This window comes from Trematomus bernacchii, unplaced genomic scaffold (genome assembly GCF_902827165.1).
Source record: "Trematomus bernacchii unplaced genomic scaffold, fTreBer1.1, whole genome shotgun sequence".
Taxonomy (NCBI): Eukaryota; Metazoa; Chordata; class Actinopteri; order Perciformes; family Nototheniidae; genus Trematomus; species Trematomus bernacchii.
Window position 1 is genome coordinate 683,349 of NW_022987800.1, and position 14,880 is coordinate 698,228.

Here is a 14,880-nt window from a genome sequence, read left to right on the forward strand (position 1 = left end):
AAATGGTTTGTTATTATTTGTGTGTGTCAGGTGGTCCCGGACGCTCAGGGTTCCCCGGTCTTCCCGGACCCCCCGGTCCCACGGTGGGATCAGACGTTCACGGACCTCTTGGAGACCCAGGACTCCCTGGACTGGATGGAGAATTTGGTAAATACATTTACTTTCTGTCCTTTTTAATGTCCTATCTTGTCCTCTTCTTTCCTTTCCTTTCCTTCTTAAGCCTCTTACATTTCCTTCCCTTTCTTTTAACCCAATGTCCTTTAATTTTGTTGTGTGTCCCTCCTTTCTCTTAACCCAATTTAATTTCCTTCCCTCTCCTGTCCTTTCTTTTTCTCAACCTGCTTTCCTTTCTTTTGATTTACTTCCTTTTCTAAAACCAATTCCCCATCCTCCCCTCTACTGTCCCATCCTATCCTGTCCTTTTCTTTCCTTTCCTACCCTCTCCTTTCCTTTCCTACCCTCTCCTTTCCTTTCTTTTCCGACACTTCCTTCCTTTATTTTGATTTACTTCTTACCCTAATTTTCTTTAGTTTCCTTCAAGCCTGTGACACAAGATTTTCATCGACATAACTACACTGTAGCTATGTTCGTATGACAAATAAAGAACCTTGAACCTTTACTTTCTTTTGATTTACTTCCTTTCCTCAAACCCAATTTCCTTTCCTCTCCTATCCTTTGCCTTTTTTTTCTCAACCCGTTTCGTTTCCTATTTCCTTTCACTGTATCCTCTCGTCCTAACTCCTCTCCTTCTCTCCTCAGGTTTCCAGGGTCCTCCAGGTCCTCCCGGTCCTCCTGGTCCCGGCACAGCTCAGGGAGACCGAGGAGACCCTGGACTCCCAGGTTTCCCAGGATCCCCCGGGAGAAAGGGAGACTCTGGTTTTCCCGGAGGCCCCGGACTCCTCGGAAGCCCCGGGTTCAAAGGTCAGTGAAGCTCCGATTGGCCTGTAAACAATATGAAATAAACCCCAAAAAAAAGTGTTTAAGACAAATGTTTTGGGGTGTTTTTTAGGAGGAATAGGAGAGAGCGGATACAGCGGAGGTCCTGGTCTGAAGGGCTATCCCGGTGATTCTGGATATTACGGAAACAAAGGAACCAAGGGAGTACGAGGTAAGAGGACTTAAAGGGGACCTATCATGCAAAATGCACTTTTGTACGTCTTTTATACATGAATATGTGTCCCCGGTGTGTCAGGGAACTCACCAAGTGTCCGAAAACAGAACCCTCTCTCTTTTCCTCCATACCCAAATCTCTAAAAACGGGGCTGCAACGGAGCTGATACAGATTTGAAATTGTTCTGACGTCAGAAACAGGGAGCTCCGCCTATATGGGCAACTCTCCACCTATCAGGGGAATGGGGGGTTGGGCCACGGCCGGCCATTGCTGCTCGAAAGCGCTGGAGACGCTGTAGTACATATGCCAGGCCTGTAAGTGGCGCTGTAGTCTTCCACAAAAGCAGCGAAGAAGACTTCTCACAGAATCAGCCCTTGCAAAAACAGGGCTGGCAAAGAGCAAATAGAGCGAAATGAGGCATGGCTAAAATGCATGATCTGAAAAAAAAACTTCACAGACATGTTTTATATAGGTATGGCCCTACAATATATTATTCAAATATAGCATGATAGGTCCACTTTAAATAAGAAGTTAAGATAAGTTAAAGGTAGGGTAGGTAAGTTTGAGAAACCGGCTCGAGATACACTTGTTGTTATATTCCATGGAATGCTCTTAACATCCCGATAGCAATGAATATCTGAAGTGCTTTGACAAAAAATCCATAAAGAAATGTCATCTGTGGAAGCCGTAGTACTGTAAAAAGCACGACCAATCATTTGAGCCGGCCCGGCTAAAATAACTGGATGGCCTACCTGCCTGTCAGCCTTCCATCTGTGCACAAACTTATCTCGTGCCCTCATTGGTCATGTGCGCGTTCGTGTGTGTTGGAGGAGGGGCTCTGTAAGGAAGTGGCAGATTTTCTCCGGTTGTGTATTTTCAAATTCTAGCGATGTCGAGCTGGTTTCTCAAACTTACCTACCCCACCTTTAAGATAAGATAAGTTAAGCCGCTTTCCCCCTACGTTTTCGTGTTGTTGTTTTTTTGTTTTGTTCTTTCCGTTAACTGTCAAGTGGGAACTAAGTATTTTTTTGTACGTTTTTGTGTTAATTAAAAAAGGTCCATCTTATCTTATCTTCTTTCCTCCTCTTTCTCCATCCCTTCCTCTCCAGGACGTTCCGGTCGTAAGGGAGCCCCCGGATCCACGATTCAAAGTATACCGCAAGACATAGACCGACCCTACGGAGAAATTGGTTACCCCGGAGGAGGAGGCGGAAGCGGGACTCCTGGAGTACCCGGACAGCCGGGACTCCCCGGACGTTCAGGTGAGGAATCACACAGACCAGATCTTTGTTTTTGTTACCATTTTTTCTTTTTAGTGATCACATTTTTATTGAGATTAATGTACAACGTTTTTTTCTTCTTTTTTTAAAATAAAACAACTAAAAGTACATAATAAAAATAAAATTTAGGCAACAGCAATTACTTACAAAACATACAAAATGCAGAATACAGAATACATATGTAAGCCAAAAATAATAATAATAATAATAATACAGACAAACAGAAATAAAATAAAAACAAAATAAAACAGATTTTTGTTACCATTAATGACAAAAAAACGATACATTTTTTAAGAAAAACGCCAAAAATGATACCTAAATGACAAGAAAACATCAGGTTTCGTTCTCATTATTTGGTTAAATACAGTTTAGTATTTAGTGATGGTTAGATGAGAAGATGTATTTCACTCTGAAGTCTGTGTGTGAGTTTATGGCGGGAAGACTTAGCTTAGCTTAGCTTAGCTTAGCGTTAAGGATGAAAACTGGGTTAAAAGGCTAGCCAAGCTCTGTCCAAAGATTAAAAAAGTTCTCCAAAAACTTCAATAATACAATAAATGTATTATAACATGTTGAATATTGAACTTTTGAGATGCTTGTTGGTGTTTTTTTTTTGCTTTTGGTAAGGATGTAGGTGATCTGTTTCTCGTCTTCATGCTAAGCTAAGCTAAGAAATACACTTTACTGGCATAGCAAAACTGTTCACCAGTAAACAATCAGTGTTTTTATATAGTGTGATTAACAAGCAAATGTTTTCTATATACAAACATTTATATGTAAACCCTTATGAATATTGTTTTTTTGTTTATGGAGGACGTAGCTAAGTAAAGTACAGTTTATTTAGTGTGTTTCCTGTTCAGCAAAACAGCTTCAACTTCAATACTATAAGAAATGTGTTGTAACATTTTATATATTCAGCTTTTAAGATACTTGTTGGTGGATTTTGTTGCTTTTGGTAAGGATGTAGTTGATCTGTTTCCACGTGTTTCTCGTCTTCATGCTAAGCTAAGCTAATATGAATAAAAAAACTGCTCTCTGGACTTTTTGTTGACCCTTGAGTGAACGTGTGTCCTGCTTTAGGGTCTAAGGGTCGTCCCGGTCCTGGAGGTAAACTGGGCCAGACTGGACCTCCTGGTTACCCCGGATCTATCGGTGAGGCCGGATCCCCCGGTTTCCCCGGAACCGCTGGAGAACAAGGTCAGACATCAACATGCTATGATAAACTTCTAAATATGCTATTTTAACCCAGAAATCTCCCCCATGCAAATACCTGGACTCTTTCTAAGTTAGTGTTAGGAAAATATCACTCGTCACCGGCTTGAGCTTCAATCTCAGGATCCATGTATTTCTGATCCTCTCAAGAATGGAAGTAGTCATCACATACAGAGCATCAACTAGTTCCTGAACAGTGTCCTTCACATGCTGATATCCAAGAGAGGGAGTTACACAGTCACAAGATGGAGGAATAGAAAGCAGTATTCAATGTTTACTTCAGATTAGCTCCACGTCAGAAATGAGCATGCTTGTCATATGTCTATCTCCATAGAGGCTGAATCATCATGTTAATCACATAGCTATCATATGCCTCAAACAGTCCTGATGCTCTTCTAGGTAATCATACATCCTGTCATGTACACAGCTACAGTTGGGATACCTTTGTTATCATGTGGACTCTGATATTGGAAGAGGACATTCACTATTTTCCCAACAGTTAGCATGTGAAACAAATCTCTTATTTCTTCTTGTTGTCTCGTCCTCCAGGCGCCACTGGGTCCGCGGGTCGCTCCGGACCCCCCGGGGCTGTGGGTCGTGGCTCAAGCATTGGATACACCCTGGTGAAGCACAGCCAGAACGCCCAGGTGCCCATGTGTCCTCAGGGCATGGCCAAGCTGTGGGACGGGTACAGCCTGCTGTTCGTGGAGGGCCAGGAGAAGGCTCACAACCAGGACCTCGGTACGGGAAAAACGTTTAATATTCAGTCGCTAACGTGATGCTACAGAGGTTTGAAGGACTGTTACCTTCATCTACCTTTGATTTGTGAGCTGCTACATCCTGTCTGCACTTTTCACGATGGAAGCTTTTACCTAAATTACCAAAAGTAATAAGATTCATGAGCGTACTAAAGACAAGACGAGAATAGTTTTTTACTTTCAGCTCAAAACATCATTTTTTTACATCTTACATCTAAAACGTGACACTTTGAGTGTTGGATGTTAAAATCTTGCTTAACTTAAAATGTTTTTTACACAAAGCTACAGTGTAGAAAGGGCAATGACATTCTTCTGACCTGAGCTCCTCCAATAATGCAACATATATAATAAAATACAAAATAAAAAGTAGTGCAAAATCACTCATTGTCAGAGATGGCGAAAGTACACACATCCTTTACTCAAGTAGAAGTACAGATACTCGTGTTTAAAAAAACTCTGGTAAAAGTAGAAGTACTGACTAAACTTCTTTACTCAAGTAAAAGTAAAGACTTTGAAATGTACTTAAGTAAAAAGTACCCATAACTAGCAGCTGTTTTAAAGAGTACCTGACCTCCCTTTATATCAATAGAACAATAATGTCATTGTTAGCTAATGAATGTTTCCATGCTGAACAACGGCAACATGACAACGTTTTCATTGGTCCCTCTTCTTTAGAGAAGACCAGGAAATGATGGATACATGGATCGTGTTCAAATCAATAGGCACGCAATGACTCTAAATAATAATGATCACGCCACCAAACACACATTCAAACTAAAGGAACCAGCCTGTTTGGAAAATGTAAGAAGTAGAAAGTACAGGTATTTGTGTTCAACATGTAAGAAGTAGAAAGTACAGGTATTTGGGTTCAACATGTAAGAAGTAGAAAGTACAGGTATTTGAGTTCAACATGTGAGAAGTAGAAAGTACAGGTATTTGAGTTCAACATGTAAGAAGTAGAAAGTACAGGTATTTGTGTTCAACATGTAAGAAGTAGAAAGTACAGGTATTTGTGTTCAACATGTAAGAAGTAGAAAGTACAGGTATTTGTGTTCAAAATGTAAGAAGTAGAAAGTACAGGTATTTGTGTTCAACATGTAAGAAGTAGAAAGTACAGGTATTTGTGTTCAAAATGTAAGAAGTAGAAAGTACAGGTATTTGTGTTCAAAATGTAAGAAGTAGAAAGTACAGGTATTTGTGTTCAACATGTAAGAAGTAGAAAGTACAGGTATTTGTGTTCAACATGTAAGAAGTAGAAAGTACAGGTATTTGTGTTCAAAATGTAAGAAGTAGAAAGTACAGGTATTTGGGTTCAACATGTAAGAAGTAGAAAGTAAAATAATCCACCTCTGCACTGTTGGAGGAGCCTGTGACTTCAGTTTTTCATTGCCTACACTGTAGCTACTGTGCTAATGACAATAAAGCCTTGAAACATATCACTCATGTTCTCCCCTCTCTCCCTCTCTCTCTGCAGGTCAGCCGGGGTCTTGTCTCCCCCGCTTCAGCACCATCCCCTTCCTCTACTGCTCCCCCAACGAAGTGTGTTACTACGCCTCTCGAAACGACAAATCCTATTGGCTCTCCACCAGCGCTCCCATTCCCATGATGCCCGTTGCCGAGCAACAGATCCAGCAATACATCAGCAGGTACTGGCCCTCGTTCAGGACTGCAGGATTCATACATTCACAAACTAAACACCCTGAAACTAATCCTAACTGTATTTCCCACCAACGTATGCTGGAGCAAAAGTCTCTACGTATTTTCTGTCTATAAAAGTAGAATTTCTTGCCGTTTTTATGACAGAAATTACGTTTTTTTTACACTGCGGTGTAGACGAAAGCTACGTGGTGACTAACTAAAACAATAATTGCCTCTCTCATGTCCTTATTCTCCAGGTGTTCAGTGTGTGAGGCTCCCTCTATGGCTGTAGCCGTGCACAGTCAGGATCTGAGCATCCCCACCTGCCCCCCCGGCTGGAGGAGTCTCTGGATCGGATACTCCTTCCTCATGGTAAAACAAAGACTATCAATAACTCACAATACACCCTAAAAATCACATTTAGACGTGTTTTAGTGAGATAAGGTAAATAGGAAAGCGTTTTCTTCATATATGTTCACATTTTTTGTGTAGTTTGAGGGCCTCAAGGGTCTTAGCTATCTGTACAGAATGCAGACAGAATTGATTGACATAACCACACTGTAGCTAATGTACAAATGACAATAAAAGCCTTGAATTTAATCAATACTAAATGTCCCCTCTCCGTGCAGCACACAGCAGCAGGATCTGAAGGTGGCGGTCAGTCTCTGAATTCCCCCGGTTCTTGTCTGGAGGATTTCCGCGCCACGCCGTTCATCGAGTGCAACGGAGCCAAGGGATCCTGCCACTTCTTCGCCAACGAATACAGCTTCTGGCTCACCACCGTGCAGCCGGGCACGGAGTTCCTCTACTCCCCCGGACAGGAGACCCTGAAGGGCGGCCAGGAGAGATCCAGAGTCAGCCGCTGCCAAGTCTGCAGCAAGCTGTTGTAGTATCAACACCTTCCGAGGAGAACAAGAGGCGTTAAAGGTCCCCTATTATGCAAAATCCACTTCTTCATGTCTCTTCTACATCAACATGTGTCCCCTCTGTGGAAAGAGACTCTGAAAGCTTCAGGAACAAAGATTCTCTCTCTTTTTGTCCTGATCCATTTATATAAAAACCTGTCTGAAAATGAGCTGATCAGATTTTGGCCACTTTGTGATGTCATAACGATTTTTTGGCTTGTGTAACCATTAGCCAATCACCAACCAAGGTAACCCCCCCACCTTATCACCTGAATATCCTCCTAGAGCACCATTGTGTTCTCTCTAACAAATCTCTCTCAGAGGGGCGTGGGGAGGGGCTCCTTATTTTCATCTAACGTAACAGACAGAGAATCAGCACTTTGGAAACAGGGCTGAAACAGAGGGGATTATGGGATGCTGCAATTTTGGTGTTTCGAGGCAAACACTTCAGAGACATGTTTTGTATATATCTGAGACCAATACTATATTGATGAAAAACAGTATAATAGGTGACCTTTAAGGAGGAGAAAATCTATAAAAGAACACTGACTGAAAAAGAAGCCCCTCTCTCCTGCTTCTCCAAAAACAACATCAGAGTTTTAGGAATGAATTGCTTATTAAAAATGTTTTAAAAAAAGGAGCGTGTAGGAGGGAGGAAATGGAAAGAGAGGAACTGCATATGTGGTGGTTCTTCTCCAGATCATCACCGACAATGGTGCTATTGTGTATGTGTTTATTTTGTGTCTGTTTTGGCGAGGGTCATTCTCGGCTACCTCGGAGAGTGCCAACCCACTTTGGATAGCACCGATTACACCAAATGTGCTCCAGATGAATCAGTTTTCAAGTCAGTTTTGTTAGAAAGTTGGTTGGAAGTAAAGTCTTAATTTCTGTGAACTGATCCAACTGAAGTCAAATCACCTGATTCCTGTTCAAAAACGCCTTTTTAGTGAATTAGCCGCCATAAAACGTTGCTTTTTTATTTATTTACTGCCCTCTGCACCTGCTTTAAATGCTCATAGATTACATTAAGAGAAACAACCAATTTAAATATTCTCGCAAAAGAGGTTTTTATTCGTATGGAAATCAAATAACCCCAGACACGTTTTAAGGCAGAAAATAACCAGATTTATCCAAATTCTTTCGATAATGTCCACGTTTGCTCATTTGATTTGATCGTCTATCAACACAACAACTTATGTTTCAACCAAACTCCAATATCGCAGCTTCAAAGTAAGCGTTTTCAGACAATAACGGTACGTCCACACGGCAGCGTTGCATTTTAAGCTTGCCGGTGGGCGTGTCTGGCGTGCGACCAACAACCAATCACATTAATCTCCCGCCCCGGACACACAAGCACGCGGCGGTTTGATTGGCTAGAGCTTGTACTGGCATATGATTTGATTGGCTGACGCTTCCGTCGACGCTTGAAAAGTTCTCAACTTTCCAAGCGAGCAACGGAGGCAAAGCGACGCGTGACGCCACCCCCATTCAAAGTGATGGGAAGCGTCTCCGTTGAAGCTGTGTGGACGTACCGTAACATGTTCTGTTTGACGTTATTATCAGCGCTTTCTACAGTCAGATTTTCATAGTTTACAGGAATGATCTGTAACTTGGCGACCTGGAAGTTAGGAAATATAAACGTGTAATGTATCACGAGCTTGTAAGATCCTTCTTTTCTGGAAATAATAGTTAAAAATGAGATTTTATAAGTAAAGTCCACCTGCTAGTGAAGCTAGTAAGTGGAACTTGAGTTAAAGTTCGCAATTTGCCGTTGCCGTTCAAAATCATGCAAGAAAATGCTTTTGCAGTCGTTTTAAATTCACATTTTTCCTGTTTTATACGCCTTTTATATCTGTTCATTTCATTATGGTGCTACAATAACCTGACAGCTGACTTGAAAGACAACTTTTTAAGACATTAAACTGAATGCATTTCAAGGAATAAGCAACACTTTTCCTCTAAATTGCTAAAAACAACTGTAGTTATAATTGATATATCTTCTATATATTGCACTGATGGGTTAGAATAATCGACAAAATCCACCTTCATCTTTCTGTTGTGACCAAACTAGTGTTTTTCTTTTTAAATCACCCCAACCAAACACACTCTCTGATAGATTTTGAATTATTGCTGTACATAGTGCTTTACTGTATTTCCCACCAAAGTATGCAAAAGTCTATAAAGCTTTTATGTTTTTTTTCCCTGTCTGTATCTTTCGTCTGTCCTTGTATAAGAAATAGGAAGAAATACGTTTTTTCTGTCTATAAAAGTAGCCGTTTTTATGACAGAATTTACGTTTTTTTTTACACTGCGGTGTCGATGTAATCTCATTATCGTTGGACGTTGAAAGCTTCTGGGTGACTTGTAACCACTATGACCACTGTTTCTAGCACATAGCGCTGTCTCTCTGCTGGTAGCCCTGATGTTACTACGATGTCACATTGTGTCAGTCTTTGTGGTTTTGTAATCTAGATTGTAATTATTTTACCTAAATCATGATACTATCCCCTGGTTTGTATTTACTGAGTTGGGAGGGAATGGGAAGATAATGATGTGTACATTAAATATTATGAGGAAACAAAACAAAATGCCTTTAGGATTGTGTTTTTATATGGAAAATATATTCGCCACTGATGATTTAACAGACCCCCGAACAACCGTCTGTTTTGGTCTTTACCCCCATTTTCCAAACAAACGTGGTTTATGCCTGGAGTGACAGAGAAGAAAGCAGTTTTCCTCAAAGAGGATCGATCACGATAACATGGTAATGACATGTCTGTTACTGTAATGTGTATTTCTGTGCTCACACACTTAAATAAAGTCTCTAAACTAACTGAGAATATTCATTGAAGATGGTTTTGTTGGTAAAAAAACGAGGTATTTCAGGTCTTTTTACGTGTGAACTCCACTGAGAAGATTGCAGGTCTTGTGAAGAAGATGTTTGCTTTGTGCTTGGAAAACCAAATTAAAAACATTTCCACCTTGTTTGAAACATATACACGTATTGCCTTGTACAACTAAGAAGACCCCTAACTTAACTTATCCCTAAGTATTGCACATAAATGAGTAGAAAATACACAATTATACAATATAAACATCTCAAAATAGCAGATTAAACATAAATGAACGAGTGAAATTATAATAGGTGACTATGAATATAAAAAATATGTAAACTATCTGACAACTAAAACACTATTGAAAAATATTTGTGCACTAAATGATAGAATTATATAATATATATTTCCTATTGTCTTTTTTAAATTATTATTACTTTCTTTATTCACTGTTTCTCACATCTTTCATTTATCATATATACTCTACAAACAATCCCAGGCCGTGCATGATTCAGATATAAAAACAATTTAATATACATAGTACATATATAATTAATAAACAAAACATACAAGTTAAAAGCCAAGTAGTGGAAGCAAAATATATAATAAAAATAGTGGTCAAACATGGTCTACAGTGAATTTAAAAAGTAGTAGGTGAAGCAAACATGAATATTGAAGTATGTTAACACCTGAACTCCTAAAAAACTGTATAAACAATACACTTTTTAATTGATTTAGACCAAAAAACGATAATGAGTGTATTAAAATTGAACTGTAATGACACCTCCATGACAGCAGGGGGCGACAGAGCCCTTCCTTAGCAACAGAGGAATCACAGCATAACAACAACACAGCTGCTAACGTTAGCTCGAAGAGGAGCGGAGTGTATTTTTCTGCTAATTGGGAACTTATCAACAGGTGAGTCTCACACCTGACAGCCCAAACAATGTATAACATACGTGTTCACCTCATGTGCATGTTCCTATAATCGTTAAATTACACGTTAATCTGCTTCAGAAGTGTGTAAAATGGTTAGCTTTGAAGCTAGCATTAGCTCCGCTAGCTCACTAATAACTAGCATCACCTACTAACGTTTTATTTCTGTTTAATATCAAATGTTTCAGCGTGAATAAAGACAAATATTGCTTAAAGTTAAATGTGTAACAGTGGTCAGCTAGTTGATGCTACAGTTAGCTAGCTTTTCCACCCCTTCATTTTCTATTTTAAAGAGTTATTACAGGGTTGCCAACTTTGGGTACCTGGCTGGAGTGAGATTTTGATATCATGGGTTTAATTCGGTTTAATTACACATATGCGCACGAAATGACTGCTATCGTGTCAGCAGCGGGACCTTAGCATATATATATAGGATATATATACAATATATACAAATACACAATAATGGACACAGACTATAAAGGGCACACAGTTTCATTCACTAATGAAAGTCAAACATGTTTGTTTCCACTGTTTTATTGTATGCCTGTCGCGATAAGCAATTTAATTGACTTATCGTACGATAAATAAAAATGAACTCGATAACTTTTCTGACCTCGATACATTTCCATTTACATGAGGATGTGACTAGCAGTTTGAAAGGATGTACTTGAATTATTATTATATATTATCATTATGTCAGTGGTCTAAAATGGTCATACAACGGTGCCGACAATATTATCGTTCATCGCAATAATTTCCGGGAAAATGTATCCAACAAAATTAATTATCGTGAGAGGCCTATACATGAAACACACACACACAAACAAATCTACAGACTTACTCCAAACTGCCAAATATATTAATTAACACACTCTCACTCTCATATACTCTTTGACTCTATTTTGGCCTAGTAGAACAATAAGCAGCAGACTTTTACTTTTTTATCATTTCTACTGGATCTTAGATCTGCGCATGCGCTCTAGAGTATTTTTGTTGGGTAATCTATGGTAGGGCTAACCCATACAGTGGTGGGGCTCAAGTCAGTATTTGCAATGTAATTACATACACGCTCCCCCCGACAGTGAAACGCCACGCGTGAGGTTTAGATTATTTCCCTGTCTCAATCCAAATTGAACTGTATGAAATAAAAAGGCACATTTGTCTTGTAGTAAATAAAAAGGGCGACCTGGAGCCAATCCTGCAATTTCCCCACAGGTGAAAGAGTTGACCTGCTGAAAACCCAACCCCTGCAGGGGGGTCTGGGGGATTCTCCCCCAGGAGATTTTTTGAAATACTAACATAAAATACACATTCTGGTACTCTCTTGAGAAGAAAAATAAATAAATCTATTACTACACATTTAAAAAAATGAATGCCATATTAGTTTTTTGTTACTTTGTTCTGAAAGCTGAACCTGCTGCAGCAGTGCTGCTCCTCACAGAGAGAAGAGGGAAGAGGCTGTGTGAATTACTTTACATTGTGGATAAGGGTGGATAGCCCCCATTGTTCTGTGTGTCAAAATGAAAGACAGCCCACACACCTATCAATCATCAAACCGTGGGGTCTTATTTCATTACGTGTTGATTTCTATCAACACGTAATGTTGTATCGATGTAAAGAGATGTACTACCGCAAAAGTATTCTCCGTCGGGACTTCCTGCAACAACACCACGCCGTTATCGTGATTCTGATTGGCCAGAAGACATTATCAAAGATGTTCTATTGAGAAGACGATCACTACGTGACAAAAGTTTTCAAAACCGTTTCTAGTCTTCGTATTCTTGTTTTTGGCGTGAGAATAGTTTGGGCAGCGTGAGAGCGTGAGATTGAGAGTGAAAGCGTGTGTCACACGCCAGATGCGTGAGAGTTGGCAACCCTGGTTATTAGCTTCACGGACAGTGGCTAAAAGTGGTTTCTTGAGATGGTTTTGTAATTAAAAAGACATTTTATAGTGTTGCCTGCAGGGTTTATACTTATTTACGGTATCTATGGTTGATAGTGCCTTCATATCCTTACGCATCCATCTGTTTTTCATATATTTCATCATTACAATAAGCAGTATTTTATTCCTCTACATTTTCATTTCTGTTTTAGCTCGTATTTGACATGTATATAGTTAACTTCTCCTTCATGTAACTGCACATTGTTCACTTGGTCACATCCTTTGCACTATTATTATTGTTTTATGTCTTATATATTTATGTTGCATAGCCATATCCACACTATCCACTGTCAATAAAGCTTTTGAATCTTTGAATGTGACATAAGCTTATTATGCTCAGGAGAAAAGAGGCAACTACTTTACAGAGAAATACTCCAACATATATTCTTTTACCAAGTCTTGCTCCCGAAAGTGAACATTTGTGGAAAGTAACTAAGTACATTTACTGAAGTACTGTACTTAAGTACACATGTAAGGTACTTGAACTTTCCTCAAGTAGTTTCCTTTACTCTATACTTATACTGCAAAAAGGAATTGACAGACATTTTTTTAATTGTTTTTGGATTTACTTCACAGTCGTAGCTTCTCACGTTTTTAATGCTTATTATTTTAAATATTTATAATCTAGAGGGGTTTAAAGTACTTATTTTCCTAATACTCTAAGTACATTTTCCTGATCATACTTAAATTAATACTTGTATTACTTGTAATGGAGGAATTTTACAATACAGTATTAGTACTTTTACTTAAGTAAGGGACCTATAAACTTCTTCCACCACTGACTAGTGGACAGTAAGTTAAGGATAGAAAAAGTAGATATACCTCTTGAAGTTAAAAACATAAAAGAAGTATAAATGAAACCAAAGACACATCTAAATACAAAGTGACCAGTGGCGAGCCGTGAGCTTTATACCTAGGCCCTCTGACCCCCACCCCTTCCCTCGAAAAAAAGAAAAAAAAAGAGTTATTACGTCACAGCGTATACTTCAGCGGAATATCAAAACAACGGCCCAGGGTGCAAAACGCATCAATGACAGCGACCCTCTACCACACAAAACAACACCTGGGAACCCCATTTGTGTTCTTTGACATTGAAAATGATATTGCATTGTATTTGGCATGCTTTTATTTTGAAGGCGAGTTCACGCTGTTGACAGGAAGTTGTTGTTGCTATGGAAACAAGAAAAGTTTCACAGCGGGCGGAACTCGTCATAAAGTCCGCGATAATAAAACCCACCCATTTAGAGGGAAGATATGATTGGTCAATTGTACTGTCATTTGACATTACTCTCTCGTTCAGTTACTATAGCGGGCCCTCTGTGAATCGCAGAGAGGCCCGCTATAGTAACTGACATTCAAACAGAGACTGAACAGGCAGATTCGAAGGATTTATTTCTTTGGAAATGTTATTTTATTAAATCAAGTTTTTTTTCGGTAAAACTAATGAAAAATATAACAAAAATAATATTAAAAAAATATATATTTAAAAAAAATATATTTTTTTTTAATGTTTTTAAATATTATTTTTTGGAATATCTTAGGCCCTCACAGAGGGCCTAGAGGGCCCTGACGGCTCGCCACTGAAAGTGACAGTGATGTTATGAGTAGCAGTGTCAGTAAGCCCAGTATATATGCACCAGAATTACATATAATATGAGTAATAATGACATGTTGCGGTTAAGACTGTGATGAGATTATGCACATTTCCCAGAGACGAAATAACCATAAATGGTGGAAATTGCAGCAGGCTGGAACATTTAGTGCTGATAATCCACCTGCATTTAAATGATCCCTAGTTTCAATGACACTGAAACATATCTGTCGTGCCTTAGACAGACATTTCTAACTCGTTTTCTTTCCTTTATATTACTCACAGTTGAAGAGTTGCTTCATGGTTTGGATGATGTGTTTGCTCAAAATAAAAAAACACAAACTTTTATACATGCAACAAAGAAAAGAAGCCTTTACAATAGTCAAAACAAATAGGCAAAGCTAAAATAAAATAACAAACAACTTAGGTATTCTTTCTGGCTTGATACGGCTTATATTACTTGATAGCTTAAAGGGGGAATTGAACGGTTAAAAACTGTGTCTCAACGGGGTCTTTCCAGCTGGTTGCCCATCACTGTCACTTTTTAGAGGGAAAAATAGTCTTTTATAGTGTGTTGACTACAGACGTCACGATTAGGTGGCCTTTCTTTTTCAAAAACTAAACACTGGCTCTAACAATATCTCCTGTTCTCCTTTTTCCCTCAATGCAGGTA

The 14,880-nt window shown here is 39.2% G+C and overlaps 1 protein-coding gene across 3 annotated transcripts in view; it reads left to right on the forward strand.

The window, feature by feature from the left end:
* The window catches only part of col4a6 (collagen, type IV, alpha 6), a 143,571-nt gene extending 136,559 nt beyond the window's left edge, over nt 1–7,012 (forward strand). For 2 of the 3 annotated variants that reach the window (XM_034149980.1, XM_034149979.1), the window contains exons 39-47: nt 31–147; nt 760–921; nt 1,010–1,108; nt 2,221–2,373; nt 3,469–3,585; nt 4,150–4,341; nt 5,833–6,004; nt 6,254–6,368; nt 6,626–6,886. In XM_034149980.1, the coding sequence (XP_034005871.1) occupies nt 31–147; nt 760–921; nt 1,010–1,108; nt 2,221–2,373; nt 3,469–3,585; nt 4,150–4,341; nt 5,833–6,004; nt 6,254–6,368; nt 6,626–6,886 (1,388 nt within the window). Of the gene's footprint in view, nt 1–30; nt 148–759; nt 922–1,009; nt 1,109–2,220; nt 2,374–3,468; nt 3,586–4,149; nt 4,342–5,832; nt 6,005–6,253; nt 6,369–6,625 lie in introns of all 3 variants that reach the window. The other variant, XM_034149978.1, reaches the window with a different exon arrangement.
* Nucleotides 7,013–14,880: the final 7,868 nt, after the last annotated feature.